A 17,225-nucleotide genomic window follows, 5' to 3' on the forward strand; every position below is an offset into this window, starting at 1 on the left:
CCAATCGCAAAAACAGCCCTTGACCATTGCCCTTTGCCTCCTGCCACTAAGCCAATTTTGGATCCAATTTGCCAAATTGCCCTGGATCCCATGGGCTCTTACCTTCTTAACCAATCTCCCATACTGGACCTTATCAAAAGCCTTACTGAAATCTACTGCTTTACCCTCATCGATACATCTAGTCACCTCCTCGGAAAATTCAATCACGTTAGTTAGACACGATCTCCCCCTGACAAAGCCATGCTGACTATCCCTGATTAATCTCTGCCTCTCCAAGTGGAGATTAATCCTGCCCTTCAGAATTTTTTCAAATATTTTCCCAACCACTGATGTTAGACTCAACGGCCTGTAATTACCTGGTTTATCCCTACTACCCTTCTTGAATAATGGTACCACATTCGCTGTCTTCCAGTCCTCTGGTACCTCTCCTATGGCCAGAGAGGATTTGAAAATTTGTGTCAAAGCCCCTGCTATCTCCTCCCTTGCCTCACATAACAGCCTGGGATACATCTCATCTGGGCCTGGGGATTTATCCACTTTAAGCCCACTAAAACAGCTAATATTTCCTCCCTTTCAATGCTAATATATTCAAGTATGGGTAAGGGTAAGGCTTCCACTGCTATGTTCAGACTGGCCAAGAGAGTGTGGGAAAATGGCGCACTGACACGGAACACAAAAGTCCGAGTGTATCAGGCCTGTGTCCTCAGTACCTTGCTCTACGGCAGCGAGGCCTGGACAACGTATGCCAGCCAAGAGCGACGTCTCAATTCATTCCATCTTCGCTGCCTTCGGAGAATACTTGGCATCAGGTGGCAGGACTATATCTCCAACACAGAAGTCCTTGAAGCGGCCAACATCCCCAGCTTATACACACTACTGAGTCAGCGGCGCTTGAGATGGCTTGGCCATGTGAGCCGCATGGAAGATGGCAGGATCCCCAAAGACACATTGTACAGCGAGCTCGCCACTGGTATCAGACCCACCGGCCGTCCATGTCTCCGTTATAAAGACGTCTGCAAACGCGACATGAAATCGTGTGACATTGATCACAAGTCGTGGGAGTCAGTTGCCAGCATTCGCCAGAGCTGGCGGGCAGCCATAAAGACAGGGCTAAATTGTGGCGAGTCGAAGAGACTTAGTAGTTGGCAGGAAAAAAGACAGAGGCGCAAGGGGAGAGCCAACTGTGCAACAGCCCCAACAAACAAATTTCTCTGCAGCACCTGTGGAAGAGCCTGTCACTCCAGAATTGGCCTTTATAGCCACTTCAGGCGCTGCTTCACAAACCACTGACCACCTCCAGGCGCGTATCCATTGTCTCTCGAGATAAGGAGGCCCAAAAGAATATTCAAGTATATCACAATCCCTCTCCCTGATCTCTACACCTACATAGTCCTTCTCCATAGTGAACACAGATGAAAAGTAATCATTTAAAACCTCACCTATGTCCTCCGGCTCCACATACAGATTGCCCTAATGGGCCCTACTTTTTCCCTGGTTATCCTCTTACCCTTAATATACTTATAAAACGCCTTGGGATTTTCCTTTATCTTGCCTGCCAGTGTTTTTTCATGCCCCCTCTTCGCTCTCCTAATTACTTTTTTAAGTGCCACGCTACACTTTCTATACTCCTCCAGGGCCTCTGCTGTTTTCAGCGCTTGGGATCTGCCGTAAGCCTCCTTTTTTTTTTTCCTGATCCAATGCTTTATATCCCTTGACATCTAGGGTTCCCTGGGCCTGTTACTCCTACCCTTCACCTTAACGGGTACATGTTGGCTCCGGACTCTCACTATTTCCTCTTTGAATGACTCCCATTGATGTGATGTAGACTTTCCTACAAGTAGCTGCTCCCAGTCCACTTTGACCAGATCCTGTTTTATCATATTGAAATCGGCCTTCCCCCAATTCAGTACTTTTATTTCTGGTCCATCTTTGTCCTTTTCCATAACTACCTTTAAATCTTAGAGTTATGGTCACTATCCCCGAAATGCTCCCCCACTGACACTTCTACCACCTGACCTAGGATTAGGTCCAGTCCTGCCCCTTCCTTTGTAGGACTTTCAACATACTGGCTCAAAAAGCTCTCCTGTATGCATTTTAAGAATTCTGCCCCTTTTAAGCCTTTTGCACTAAGACTATCCCAGTTGATATTGGGGAAGTTGAAATCCCCTACTATTATTACCCTATTACTTTCACACCTCTCAGAGATTTGCCTACATATCTGCTCCTCTATCTCTTCCTGACTGTTTGCAGGCCTGTAGTAGATACCCAGCAAAGTGATTGCCCCCTTTTTGTTTTTAAGTTCTACCCAAATGGCCTCATTTGAGGAACCTTCGAAGATATCATCCCTCCTTACTGAAGTAATTGACTCCTTGATCCACAGTGCAATGCTACCTCCTCTTTATCCCCTCCCCTGTCGCATCTGAAGATTCTATACCCTGGAATATTGAGCTGCCAGTCCTGTCCCTCCCTCAACCATGTCTCTGTGGAAAATTGGTTAAAGATGATTTCCCATTCACAAAACCATGCTGACTATTCCCAGTTACCTTGAGTTTTTCTAAGTGCCCAACTGCAATCTCCTTAATGATTGATTCTAAGACCTTCCCTACAACAGACGCCAAGCTAACTGGCCTGTTTTCCGCCTCCGCGCCTTCTTGAAAGGAGGGGTGATATTAGCTACTTTTCGTCTGATGGAACCTTTCCAGAATCTAGCGAATTTTGAAAAATTAACACCAATGCATCTCCTGCCTCATTAGCCACTTCTATTAAGTCCCTGGGATGAAGTCCATCAGGACCCGGGACTTGTCAGCCCATAGCTTCATCTGTTTGGTCAGTACCACTTCCTTGGTGATTGTAATTTCAACAAGTTCCTCTCTTCCTTCCACTTTCTGAAGTACAGCTATTGCTGGAATGTGTTTTGTATCCTCTCTAGTGAAGACAGAGCCAAAATATTTGTTCATTGCATCTGCCATTTCCTTATTATCTACTATTTGCTTTGCATTCTCGCTCTTTAGAGAACCAACACTCACTTTATTTACTCTTTCCTTTTTTAAATACCTGTAGAAACTCTTACTATCCGTTTTTACGCACTTCGGAAACTCTTTCCCTTCCCTGTCCTTTCACTATTACTACTGCAGCCTTCTTTGGCCTCCCTATTTCGAGAGACAGTGGATACGCGCCTGGAGGTGGTCAGTGGTTTGTGAAGCAGCGCCTGGAGTGGCTATAAAGGCCAATTCTAGAGTGACAAGCTCTTCCACAGGTGCTGCAGAGAAATTTGTTTGTCGGGGCTGTTGCACAGTTGGCTCTCCCCTTGCGCCTCTGTCTTTTTTCCTGCCAACTACTAAGTCTCTTCGACTCGCCACATTTTAGCCCTGTCTTTATGGCTGCCCGCCAGCTCTGGTGAACGCTGGCAACTGACTCCCACGACTTGTGATCAATGTCACAGGATTTCATGTCGCGTTTGCAGACGTCTTTAAAGCGGAGACATGGATGGCCGGTGGGTCTGATACCAGTGGCGAGCTCGCTGGACAATGTGTCTTTGGGGATCCTGCCATCTTCCATGCAGCTCACATGTCCAAGCCATCTCAAGCGCCGCTGACTCAGTAGTGTGTACAAGCTGGGGATGTTGGCCGCCTCGAGGACTTCTGTGTTGGAGATATGGTCCTGCCACCTGATGCCAAGGATTCTCCGGAGGCAGCGAAGATGGAATGAATTGAGACGTTGCTCTTGGCTGACATACGTTGTCCAGGCCTCGCTGCCATAGAGCAAGGTACTGAGGACACAGGCCTGATACACTCGGACTTTTGTGTTCCGTGTCAGTGCGCCATTTTCCCACACTCTCTTGGCCAGTCTGGACATAGCAGTGGAAGCCTTTCCCATGCGCTTGTTGATTTCTGCATCTAGAGACAGGTTACTGGTGATAGTTGAGCCTAGGAAGGTGAACTCTTGAACCACTTCCAGAGCGTGGTCGCCAATATTGATGGATGGAGCATTTCTGACGTCCTGCCCCATGATGTTCGTTTTCTTGAGGCTGATGGTTAGGCCAAATTCATTGCAAACCTGTCGATGAGACTCTGCAGGCACTCTTCAGTTTGAGATGTTAAAGCAGCATCGTCAGCAAAGAGGAGTTCCCTGATGAGGACTTTCCGTACTTTGGACTTCGCTCTTAGACGGGCAAGGTTGAACAACCTGCCCCCTGATCTTGTGTGAAGGAAAATTCCTTCTTCAGAGGACTTGAACGCATGTGAAAGCAGCAGGGAGAAGAAAATGCCAAAAAGTGTGGGTGCGAGGACACAGCCCTGTTTCACGCCACTCAGGATAGGAAAGGGGTCTGATGAGGAGCCACCATGTTGAATTGTGCCTTTCATATTGTCATGGAATGAGGTGATGATACTTAGTAGCTTTGGTGGGCATCCAATCTTTTCTAGTAGTCTGAAGAGACCACGTCTGCTGACGAGGTCAAAGGCTTTGGTGAGATCAATGAAAGCAATGTAGAGGGGCATCTGTTGTTCATGGTATTTCTCCTGTATACTGCAGCCTATATTGGGATAATTAAAGTTTCCCATTATCATTGCTCTATAGTTTTTGCACCTCTTTGTAATTTCCCTACAAATTTGTTCCTCTATATCTAGTTGATGGCATATAAGGTCGGAAGAATAGAAAGGCAAATTATTATCTAAATGAGAGAAACTTCAGAGTGCTTCGCTGCAGAGGGATCTGGGTGTCCTCGTGCATGAATCACAGAAAACTAGTTTGCAGGTACAGCAGGTAATAAGGAAGGCAAATGGAATTTTGGAATTTATTGCTAAAGGAATAGAGTATAAAAGTAGGAAAGTGTTGCTGCAGCTGTACAAGGCATTAGTGAGACCGTACTTGGAGTATTGCATACAGTTTTGGCCCCCTTACTTGAGATAGGATGTAGTTGCATTGGAGGCAGTTCAGAGGAGGTTCACTAGATTGATTCCAGAGATGAGGGGTTTGTCTTATGAAGAGAGATTGAGCAGTTTAGGCCTTTACTGTCTGGAGTTTAGTAAAATGAGAGGAGATCTAATTGAGGTATATAAGATGATCAAGGGGATTGACAAAGTAGACATAGAGAGGATGTTTCCTCTTGTGGGGCAATCTAGAATGAGAGGTCGTAGTTTTAGGATATGGGGTAGCAGATTTAAAACAGAGATGAGGAGAATTACTTCTCTCAAAGGGTCGTGAGTCTGTGGAATTCACTACCCCAGAGTGCGGTGGATGCCGGACATTGGGTAAATTTAAGGAGGAGATAGACAGATTTTTAATTAGAAATGGGTTGAAGGGTTATGGAGAACGGGCGGGCAAGTGGAGTTGAGGGCGAGATGAGATCAGCCATGATCGTATTGAATGGCGGAGCAGGCTCGAGGGGCTGAATTGCCTACTCCTGCTCCTAGTTCTTATGTTCTTATATACGATACACCCAGTAGTATAATGGTACTTCTCTTGTTTCTTATTTCTAACCAAATAGATTCTGTCCTTGACCCCTCTTGGACAACCTCTCTCCAGCACCGTATTATTCTCCTTAATCAATACTGCCACCCATCTTACTTTCTTTATTTCCCTATCTTTCCTGAACATCTTGTATCCAGGAATATTTAGTATTCACTCCTACCCTTTCTTGTGCCCGGTCTCCATTATTGCCACAACATCATTTCCCCATGTGGTTATCTGCATCTGCAGCTCACCAACCTTATTCCCCATGCTTCGTATGCTTACTGTAAACCTGATTTAGACCTTATTTTATTCGCTATTAGTCTGACCCCACCTAATACCTTACTATTTCTTATTTTAATGCTATCTGTCTCGCCTGATCCTTTGTTCACCTTGTTTTGCCTTTCTAATGCTATGTCCTGATTCCCATCCCCCTGCCAGGTTAGGTTGAATACTCCTCAGCAACATTAGCAAATTGCCCCGCAAGGACATTGGTCCCGGCTCTGTTCAGATGCAACCCATCCGGCCTTTATAGATGCCACCTTTCCCCAATATTCTTGGACTCTAAAGCCCTCCCTCCTGCACCAGCTGTCCAGACATGCATTCATTTGCTGCATTCTCCTATTTCTATACTCACTGGCATGTGGCATTGCAGTAATCAGCGATTCCTACCTTTGAATTTCAGCTTGGTAGTCTCCTTCCTAGCTCCATAAAATCTTCCTGCAAGCCCCATCCTTCTTTCTACCTATGTCATTGATACTGATATGGACCTTGACTGCTGGCTGTTCACCCTCCCCCCTCAGAGTGACATCCTTGACCCTGACACTAGGGAGGCAACATACCATCCTGGATTGACATTTGCGGTCGCAGAAACACCTGTTCATTCCCCTGACTATAGAATCCCCTATCGCTATTGTTTTCCCAATCTTCCTCCTGCACCCCCACCCCACCGTATAGCTGTGCCACCTATGGTGCTGTTGACCTGGCTCTGGCTGCACCCCGTTTCCCTCCCCCGACCCCAAGATGAACCATCACCCTTTCCAATATGAATACTGGTTAGAGAGTGAGATGTACTCAGGGGACTCCTGCACTACCTGCCTGGTTCTCCTTGACTGTCTTGTGGTCACCCATTCTCTCTCTGCCTCCTCACTGTTAAGCTGTGGGGTAAACATCTTTTGATATATGCAATCCACAAAGCGCTCAGCCTCGTGTATACACCACTGTGGCACCAGCTGCTGCACGAGCTCGAAAACCCAGAGCTCGAGCTCCTCCAGCTGATGACAATGCCTACATATGTAGTTATCCAGGACTTGGGAAGAACCCTGGAGTTCCCACATGGCACAGGATGTACATTCCATGGGACTGAGATGCCCTGTCATGTGTAGTTTTGTTGGAAAAATTAATAGAAAGAACACTTTCCAGCTACTCCTCAGTCAACTTCGCTTGTGCTGTTGCCACTTTAGGTGTTTTTACCTCACTTATTGATGCTTGTGCTGCTTCACCTCCGATCAGATGTTAAAAATACTAAACACGCAGAAGAGTAAAGATAATAAACTTATATATTTACATTAAAAGCCTCAGGTTCTGATGCTCCTCCCTCTGTGTTGATTGTGATATTCCTCTGAAGTCACTTTTTTGGATTTCTCCTGTGTTTGATTTACTCCTGGTACAGTTTGTATTCCCAGTTGGCTCCTGGTCCTTTATACCCAGCCTTCAATCTCCTATCGTGCTTTTTGAATGCCTGGTCTGCTCTCATTCTTTTATGCCCGGTATGATGCAGCGATTGAAACTACAAGAACTCAACCTGAAGAGTTATAAAAATGGATTTTTCTTTTTTTTTTTAAGTGGACAATGTGATTCATAAAATGGCCAGTGCAGGTCAAAAGACCTGGGCTTTGTATATTCAAGCTGTCTGGCAAGGACAAAACAATACATTCAAAGCTAAGAGGTGTCAATTACACCCATCCTGAACTCATCAAGAGACAATTTTGAATTGAATAGGTTATTCTGAAACAAAGCAGGTTTGAAGTAGTCACATCCTGGTCCATTGTCAGTCACCACAGAGAGGAAGATCCGTGTCTCCCAACAGAGGAGAGATGTAGGAGACTTTTAGCCTTACGGGTAGCTCTCTGGAGAAAGAGAGAGAGCCAGGAGAAAGCATCACCAAAGTATTTCCAGCTGGGAGAAAATCCAACAAGCCAAAAGGAAAGCGCCCTGCTGTGAATTCTACATTTCAACCTGTGCAGCAGAGAACAAGAAGTGATCTCCTGTCTTCAAACTGAACTTTCAACCAACAGAGAAATCTGCAAACATATCAAGCTGGCAACTAAAGAGAAATTGACCTCCGAGAAAATTCAACAGTTTACCGTGTGAACCCCAAAACTACTTACCCCTTTTCCTCTCTATCTATCTGTGTGTTTGTGTGTGTGTGCGCGCGCGCACGCACGCGGGTTGCACTTGTGACAATTTAGGGATAAGGCAGATTTCTCAATAAATAATTAACCTCTGTTTTAAACCTACAAGAAAACATGTCGCTGTCTGTTTATTTGACAGATAAAACACAAAGGGATTAAGACCCTAATCACAAAAACAGTTGCTAGGGTCAGGTGGGAGTTGAACAGTGCGAACATCGCTTCCCACGGCTGTAACACCGGCTTCCAGTCTCCTGATGTGCATCTCTGGTACCATTGCAGTATACTTATCTGAACCCTCTCTAAGCCCTAGTCAGCCTTCCTGAAGAATTGGATGTAATTCTGCAATTGGGGTGTAACCAGTAATTTTTTTAAAGTGTGAGAAAAAGTTACTTAATTTTGGACTCTATTCTTCTGTTAATAAAACAGCCATTAACAGCTTTCTGGACTTTACCTGCCATCTTCATAGATTTGTGAATGTAAACTACATTTCTGTACCTGTGCCCTCTTTTAAAATTGAACCATTTAGTTTATATTGCCTCTCCTTGTTCCTCCTACTAAAATGCATCACTTCACACTTCTCTGTTATATTTCATCTGCCTGTGTTAGCCCATTTCACCAATCTGCCTGTGCCATCTTGAAGCCTGTCGTTGTCCTCTTCACTGAGTTTCGTGCCATCCGAAAACTTTAAAATTATGCCCAGCGTACCGAAATCCAGGTCATTAATATCTATCAAAACGAGCAGTGCTCCTAGTTTTATGCAATTGGTGGCTAGGATTAAAATGTGCTGCCTGATAGGGTGGCGGAAACAGATTCAAAAGTAGCTCTGAAAATGGAATTGGACTTGAAGGAGAAAGAATTGCATGGATATAGGGAAAGAGCCAGGGAGTGGAATCAACTGAATTGCTCTTTGAAAGAAAAAAATACTGTGGATGCTGGAAATCTGAAACAAAAACAGAAAATGCTCCAGTACTCAGCAGGTTAGGCAGCATCTGTGGAGAGAAAAGCAGAGTTATTGTTCAGGTTGACCTTAAACCAGAAGTTTATTGAACAGAAACGTTAACTCTACCTTTCTCTCCACAGAGGCTGCCTGACCTGAATATTTCAAGTATTTTCTGTTTTTGCTCTTTGAAAGAGCTGGCACAGCTCAATGGTATGAGTGGCCTTCTGTGCTGTACTGTTCTATAATTCCATGAATACCTCCTGAACATCACAGTATACTTCCCTACTGAAAAACAACTATTCACCACTACTGTCTCCTAGCCAATTTTGTTTTCGGGAGCTTTATTAGCTGGTGACAATCATCACATAGTTTCAAAAAAACTCCCCCTTTTTGGATAAAAGCAAAATACTGCGGATGCTGGAAATCTGAAACAAAAACAAGAAATGCTGGAGTCACTCAGCAGGTCTGGCAGCATCTGTGGAAAGAGAAGCAGAGTTAACGTTTCGGGTCAGTGACCCTTCTTTGGAACAGTTCCGAAGAAGGGTCACTGACCCGAAACGTTAACTCTGCTTCTCTTTCCACAGATGCTGCCAGACCTGCTGAGTGACTCCAGCATTTCTTGTTTTTGTCCCCCTTTTTGGATCTCGCTCACTTTAAGCAGGAATTGGGTGGGGGAGAGGAACCCTTTGTTACCAGCTTATGGCTCTTCCACAGTGATAAGGTCTTCCTGGACTGTAGCAGAGAGAACGACTGATGTTAGTCCGGAGGTATGCGTCTTGGGCTATCAGATGAAAATGTCACGTTGAAGCAAGAGGGGAACAAAATTCTAGTATTGACCAGAATGAAAGCAGCCTCCTTTTACCGTCATCTGCAAAATTTAAAATCGGTCCTTCACTGCCTGTGGAATGCAACTATCCACAACAACACAGCAACTTATATTTACACAGCACCTTTAACATAGCAAGGTACTTCGCAGGTATGTCAGACAAAATTTGATCTGAGCTATACAAGGTGATATTAAGCTTAATCAAAGAAGTAGGTTTTAATGAGTGCCTTAAAGGAAGAGAGAGGCGAAGAGGTTTAGGTAGGGAATACCAGAGCCTAAGGCTTAGACAGCTGAAGGTGGCCACCAATGGTGGAGCAAAGGAAATCAGGACTGCATAAGAAATCAGAATTGGAGGAGTGTAGAGCTATCAGATAGTTGTAAGGCTGGAGGGGCAAGTCCATGAAGGGATCCAAGGGTGAGAATTTTAAAATTGAGGCATTAGTGGACCAAGAGCCATTGTAGGTCAGTGAGCATAGGTTATAAGTGAATGGGACTAGTGCGTGTCAGAACACAGGCAGCAGAGCTTTGGATGAACTGAAGTTTATGGAGAGTGGAAAATGAGCGGCCAGCCAGGAGAGCATTGGAATTGTCAAGTCTGGAGGTAATAAAAGCATCAGTGAGAGTTTCAGCAAAAATGGGCTGAGGCAGGAGCAGAGACATTGATATTATGAAGGCTGGAATTAGATGGTTTAGCTGGGGGGACGGAGGGACGCTGCAGTCGTAACTGAACGGATGGTCTCAATCTTTGGGACATGTCCATTGGCTCCTCATGCTTGTTGGAGGGGAGGGTATAGAGGGAAGGAGTGCAGTAACTTCAAGAGGTGAGGGAGGAGCACTGCATGAGCCAGTGGTGGAATCTGCTTTCAGCGTCATAAAAAGATTTCTTTCTGCTGTGAAATTCCACCTGCAGTACTTGTGGAAATTGGTGAGATGTTCTGTTTCATTATATGTATATATTCAGCAAGCAAGCACAATGTTACTTACCTTGTCAATTATTGATCTAACTTCTTCTCCTCAGATCCAGAGTTTGTGGGATCGACATTTGTCAGAGCAGATAAGGGCAGCAGTGATGATGACGAGCTCTACTTTTTCTTCAGTGAGAGCGCTCGGGAGTTTGAATACTACAAAGCAGTGCGAGTTCCCAGAGTGGCCCGCGTTTGTAAGGTAGGCCTTTCTGCCCCATAGCCCGAACAATAGAAATTTGTTAGAACAGAACAAAACCATCAGGATCAACAAGCCTTCCTTTTTGGCTGATCTCAACCCTGCATGCCACCTCTCACCACGTCTCTCAATCTATTCCCTCTTCAGAATACATCCATTGCTTCTTAAGACCATTTATACCAGGGTTGTCCAACCTTTTCGCATGGGGGGGGTGCGGGGGGGCACATTACAATTTTTGTCTTAGATAGCGGGCCAGTGAGGCAATTTCAGAAAGATAAAGGCATTAAACATTTATCTTACTATTAATCAAAACAGCAACAAATGTGCATTTTTGTGAAGAATTAATTTTTTTTATTTATTTATTTAGTAATACAGCACTGAAACAGGCCCTTCGGCCCACTGAGTCTGTGCCGACCAACAACCACCCATTTTATACTAATCGTACATGAACCCCATATTCCTACCACATCCCCACCTGTCCCTATATTTCCCTACCACCTACCGATACTAGTGGCAATTTATAATGGCCAATTTACCTACCAACCTGCAAGTCTTTGGCTGTGGGAGGAAACCAGAGCACCCGGCGGAAACCCACGCAGACACAGGGAGAACTTGCAAACTCCGCACAGGCAGTACCCAGAATCAAACCCGGTCGCTGGAGCTGTGAGGCTGCAGTGCTAACCACTGCTTTAAATGAGAAAATTAATTTATTTACTTACTTTCTCATCACTATGTTGGACACTGATTAAGTGAGATACCTGGCGTTTATTTGTTTCACAAGTAGTCAGTGTTTGCTCGCACACCCCTGTCGCCATGTGGAGTATTCCAGATAGAGGTCCATTTGTCAGGAGGAATCTTGATCACACTCTCTTCCTCCCTCTCTGTCAGTCTGTCTCTTTCTCTCCCCCTGTGTTTTCCCCCCCTCTCTGTGCTGTCCCCCCTTTCTGCCCTCCCTTCTCTCTGTCCCCCCTTTCTGTCTTCCCCACCCCCTCTCTCTGCCCCCCCTCTCTCTGCCCCCACTCTCTCTCTCTCTCTCTCTCTCTCTCTCTCTCTCTCTCTCTCTCTCTCTCTCTCTCTCTCTCTCTCTCTCTCTCTCCCCTCTCTCTCCTCTGTCCTCTCTCTGTCCTGTTCTCTCTGCCTCCTCCCCCCGCCCAACTTTCTTTCTCTCTCTTCTCTCTGACAGTTGCAGGGAGTAAAAACATAGAAAATAGGAGCAGGAGCAGGCCCGGCCTTTCGAGCCTGCTCTGCCATTCATTATGAACATGGCTGATTATCCAACTCAGTAGGCTGTTCTGGCTTTCGGCCCACACCCTTTGATCCCTTTAGACCCAATAGCTATATCTAACTCCTTTTTGAAAACATACAATGTTTTGGCCTCAACTGCTTTCTGTGGTAGTGAATTCCACAGGCTCACCACTCTCTGGGTGGAGAAATTTCTCCTCATCTCAGTCCTGAAAGGTTTACCCCGTATCCTTAGACTATGACTCCTGGTTCTGGATTCCCCCACCATCGGGAACATCCTTCCTGCATCGACCCTGTCAAGTCCTGTTAGAATTTTATAGGTTTCTGTGAGATCCCCCCTCACTCTTCTGAACTCCAGCTAATATAATCCTAACTGACTCAATCTCTCCTCATACGTCAGTCGCACCATCTCAGGAATCAGTCTGGTAAATCTTCGCCGCACTCCCTCTATAGCAAGAACATCCTTCCTCAGATAAGGAGACCAAAACAGCACACAATATTCCAGGTGTGGTCTCACCAAGGCCCTGTATAATTGCAGCAAGACATCCCTGCCTCTGTACTTGAATCCTTTCGCTATGAAGCCCAACATACCATTTGCCTTTTTTACCGCCTGCTGCACCTGCATGCTTACCTTCAGCGACTGGTGTACGAGAACACCCAGGTCTTGCTGCATATTCCCCGCTCTCAGTTTATAGCCGTTCAGATAATCTGCCTGTCTGTTTTTGCTACCAAACTGGATAACTTCACATTTATCCACATTATACTGCATCTGCCATGCATTAGCCTACTCACTCAACTTGTCCAAATCACCCTGAAGCCTCTTTGCATCCTCCTCACAACTCACCCTCACACCCAGTTTTGTGTCATCTGCAAACTTGGAGATATTACATTTAGTTCCCTCACTAAATCATTAATATATATTGCGAATAGCTGGGGTCCTAGCACCGATCCCTGTGGTACCCCACTAGTCACTGCCTGCCATTCTGAAAAAGACCCATTTATCCCTACTCTTTGTTTCCTGTCCACCAACCAATTTTCTATCCATCGCAATACACTACTACACTACCCCCAATCCCATGCGCTTTAATTTTACATTCTAAGATCTTATGTGGGATTTTGTCGACAGCCTTCTGAAAGTCCAAATAAACCACATCCACTGGCTCCCCCTCATCAACTCTACTGGTTACATCCTCGAAGAATTCTAGTCGATTTGTCAAGCATGATTTCCCTTTCGTAAATCCATGCTGACTGTGCCCGGTTCTACCACTGTTCTCTAAGGAGTAGGAGCGCTCAGCACAGCAGCTTTGTGATAGGTCAGTTTTTTTTTAAACTGCGCTGTCAGTTTCACAGCTGACAGATGCTGACATCAGAAAGAGTGGTTTGCCAACTTCAGACAGATTCGGGGTTTTCTGTTGACCTTTTAAAAAAGAAAAGTCAGAACTTGCCGGAAAACCCCAAATCTGTCCAAAGTTCAGAAACTGCTGTTCCTGATGTCAGCACCTGTCAGCTGTGCAAATCACCGCACGTTTTTTTAAAAAAAATACTGTCTGAAAGAAGACAATGGCAAATTTCTCATCTCTGAAATATATCCGCCTGATTTATACTCTGCTTTCCCTGATAACTGCTAAACGTTAATGAGTTTCAATTGATTTCCCTTTTTCCCTAATTTCCCTGGTATTTGACCTCTACATTATGGTGATCTATTTGTTGCATCAACTTTGTCAGTCTCCTTTTAGCTTCTTGAAGCGTCTTTTCCAAAGAGACCAAATTCAACGTTTTTTTCATCTTGCCTCAGTTTAAATTTCTAGTATCTCAAAATTGTTTGTTGCTTCTCCATCCTCCTTACGTGTAAGGGCTTGAAGCTGCTAGGGATATTAGTCGGTATGTAGCAAAGATCGGACAGTTTCATCTGAGGGGAAACGAGGGGAGAAAACGGAATTGAGGGTAGAGATATCCTGGATTGCTGTAAAGTACCCATAGGATAAACTGGTTGAGCCAATTAAAGAGCTGAAAAAGTAAATATTCTCATTTTTCTGTAAATTCCTACTTTCTTCCCCTGTATCCCTAGCCATTGATGTGATTTTGCCAGTCTTTTGTTGTTTTCCTGTGAAGCTGCATGTGTGTGCCTTGGAATACTCCCAATCAGATAGTGTGGAAATTGGCAGACATTTAAACGTCCTCCGAATATCACTTCATCAGATGTTTTAAGTGATCTCTGTGAACTTGTTTATTTTAGTTTAAACACAAAACTTTAAAAGAAAAAATTCTGTCAGCTCCAGCTCCCACTGGCTTCCCGACCTGAAGCTCTGAAGAACGGCTCATGTCTGCAGTGAAGAGTATCAACTACCACAGGCATTCTGGAAAGCAGCTAATCATGGTTCACAGTGTTGTAAATGCTCAGCAGTCAGCCAGTACCTGTACGAGAGTTGAGAGATTAGCGCTTCATGGTTTGGAACCTCACTGAATCTTGCGCTCTCATTTCAGATGCTGAGGCTGATGCTGTGTTTCCAGCATTTCCTCTTTTTATTCAGATTTCGAGCACAGACAGTTTATCTTTTTCTCGTATAATTGGTCCTTACTGTATTTAGCCCAATCATATTGAATGTATCATTCGACCAGCATGACTAAAACAGATTATCTGCTCATTATCTCATTGTTGGACCTTGCTGTGCACAAATTGGCTGCCATGTTTCCTACAATAGTGACTGCACTTCAAAAAAGTACTTCTTTGGCTGTAAAGCACTTTGGGACATTGAGATCGTAAAATGCACGACATAAATTGAAATTCTTTTTAAATGTAGAGTGAAGAAGGACGAGCCTCATCCGTATTTAACAACATCTGTGTGTTTGATGAATCTGCAGCTGCAATCTGCGTGTATACATGTTTCTGTTTGCTTTCTTTTCTCTCCCTCTCTCCCCTCAATTGTGAAATCTATTTGAATAGGTTAACTCTTCGGGTGCCATAGGAAATTGGCTATTGTTGACAGCTAGGGGCTACCAAGCAATGGCTCTTCTAAATCTTTTTCATATTGAGCGGCCTGTTCATTTGAATGCGTGGTGCCTTTAAATCTCTTTGTACGGGGACAACTTGTGAGCAGCCTGTGTGGTAAATTCTGTTTTGCTGTGGACTATGCATACAGTTTACAGGAAACTTTTCTACCTATCAAAGCTCCCACCATGGTTTGACTGAAGTACTGAGGAGGTGCTGTCTGTTGATTGAGACATCTCCCTGCTCTGCTGTTTTAGCTCGATGTTAAAAGTTTCCATGGTACTTGCTGAAGAAGAGCAGGGTGTTTTCCTAGTATCCTTCCAGTTTCAACCAATTCCTCCATTAAGTCCAAGCCTGAATTTTGCCCAGGTCTTGCTGCATATGGACACGGACTGCTTCAGTATCTAATGAGTTGTGAATGGTACTGAATACTGTGCAGTCATCACCGAACATCCCCACTTCTGATCTTATGATGGAAGGAAGGTCATTGATGAAGTAGCTGAAGATGGTTGGGCCTAGGACACGATCCTGAGGATCTTCTGCAGCAATGTCCTGGGGCTGAGGTGATACGCCTCCAACAGCCACAGCCATCTTCCTTTGTACGATTCCAACCAATGGAGAGTTTTCCCCCTAATCCCATTGACTTCAGTTTTGCTAGGGTTCCTTGATGCCACACTTGGTCAAGTACTGTCTCGATGTCAAGGGAAGTCACTCTCTCACCTCTGGAATTCATCTCTTTTGTCCTGATTTTCTCAATAACCTAGCTCTGATTTTAAAATTATGAGCGTTTGTTCTGGATTCCTCCACCAAAGGAAGTAGCTTCTCTGTAGCTACTCTATAAAATCCCTTTATAAAATTAAACACCTTGATTAGATAATCCCTCAGCCTACCAAAGAGAATACAAACCAAGTGTATGCAGTCTGCCATAATTTAAGAAAGACTTGCCTTTGTATAGCACTATTCAGAGTCTCAGGATATTGCAAAGATAGGAAATGTGGCAGCGCAGCACAAACAGCAATGTGATAATAACCAGATGAGCTGTTCTAATGACATTGCTTGATTGAGGGAAAAATAGTGCCCTGGGATATTTTATGTCAACCTGAGAAGGCCGACCAGGCCTCGGTTTAATGTCCCATCAGAAAGACAGCACCTGTGGCAATGCAGCACTTCCTCAATATGGGTTTGAAGTGTCTGCCTAGAATTTTATGCTCAAGTCTTTGGAGTGAGTCTTGAACCCACATCTGCTGATTCTTAATTTAACCCTTTAAGTGTACTATTTAAAGAAGCTTGCTGTATGTAAAATTTGCTGAAATAATTCATATGTGAAGCAATTTGCTGCGTTTCTGTAAATATAAATAAATATTAATTCTTCGTGAAATATTATTGCTGCGAATAGCCGTTGCCCCATTACTATTGGTGCACTTAGAATAGTGCAATGCAGAATGGCCATTCAGTCCATCATGCCTGTACTGTTCTGATGAAGGGTCACTGACCTGAAGCATTAATTCTGCTTCTCTCTCCACAGATGCTGCCAGACCTGCTGAGTATTTCCAGCATTTCTTGTTTTTATTTTAGATTTCCAGCATCTGCAGTATTTTGCTTTTATTATATGCCTGTACTGGCTCTTTGAACGGTAAATTAAGATTTCTGAAGATATTAGTACTGGAATATCCACTGGCTATTTTTAATCAATGAACACATATGTTCTCAATCATCCTGCATTTTTTTTTTGTTTCCAATTATTTATCCAATTCTCTTTTGAAAATTACTGTTCAATCTGCTTCCACCACTCTTTCAGGCAGTGCATTCCAGATCATAACAAATTGCTACTTAAAAAATTCTCATCTCACTTCTGGTGGTTTTGCGAACAATCTTAAATCTTGTCCTGTAGTAATTAATTGTGTAAAGTTCTTTGAAGCATCTTGATGCATTGAGTCACTGTATAAATGCAAGTCATTTTCTGGTGCTTAAAGCTGATTTAAGCTATTGGAAGCCCTTTATTTTATTCCAGTTTTAAAACGGAAGTTGGGAGCAGGAAAGAGGAATTAAAACCACTAAATGATTCATTGTAGAGGTTTAGAAATGTGGAGTAAATTAAGTGAGGAGAACATATGTGTTCATTGATGAAAATTAGCCAGTGGATATTCTAGTACTAATATCTTCAGAAATCTTTAATGGAGTTACCTTCACCCTCATCTTCAT

General features: G+C 44.1%; 1 protein-coding gene across 1 annotated transcript in view; it reads left to right on the forward strand.

Annotated features, from left to right (window-relative positions):
• Positions 1 to 17,225, forward strand: part of sema4f (sema domain, immunoglobulin domain (Ig), transmembrane domain (TM) and short cytoplasmic domain, (semaphorin) 4F) — a 314,213-nt gene that overhangs the window by 214,905 nt on the left and 82,083 nt on the right. Inside the window, exon 7 of the mRNA XM_068028690.1 lies at positions 10,650 to 10,795. Within this exon, the coding sequence (XP_067884791.1) occupies positions 10,650 to 10,795 (146 nt within the window). The remainder of the gene's footprint in view (positions 1 to 10,649; positions 10,796 to 17,225) is intronic.

Source organism: Heterodontus francisci, chromosome 1 (genome assembly GCF_036365525.1).
Source record: "Heterodontus francisci isolate sHetFra1 chromosome 1, sHetFra1.hap1, whole genome shotgun sequence".
NCBI classification, from domain to species: domain Eukaryota; kingdom Metazoa; phylum Chordata; class Chondrichthyes; order Heterodontiformes; family Heterodontidae; genus Heterodontus; species Heterodontus francisci.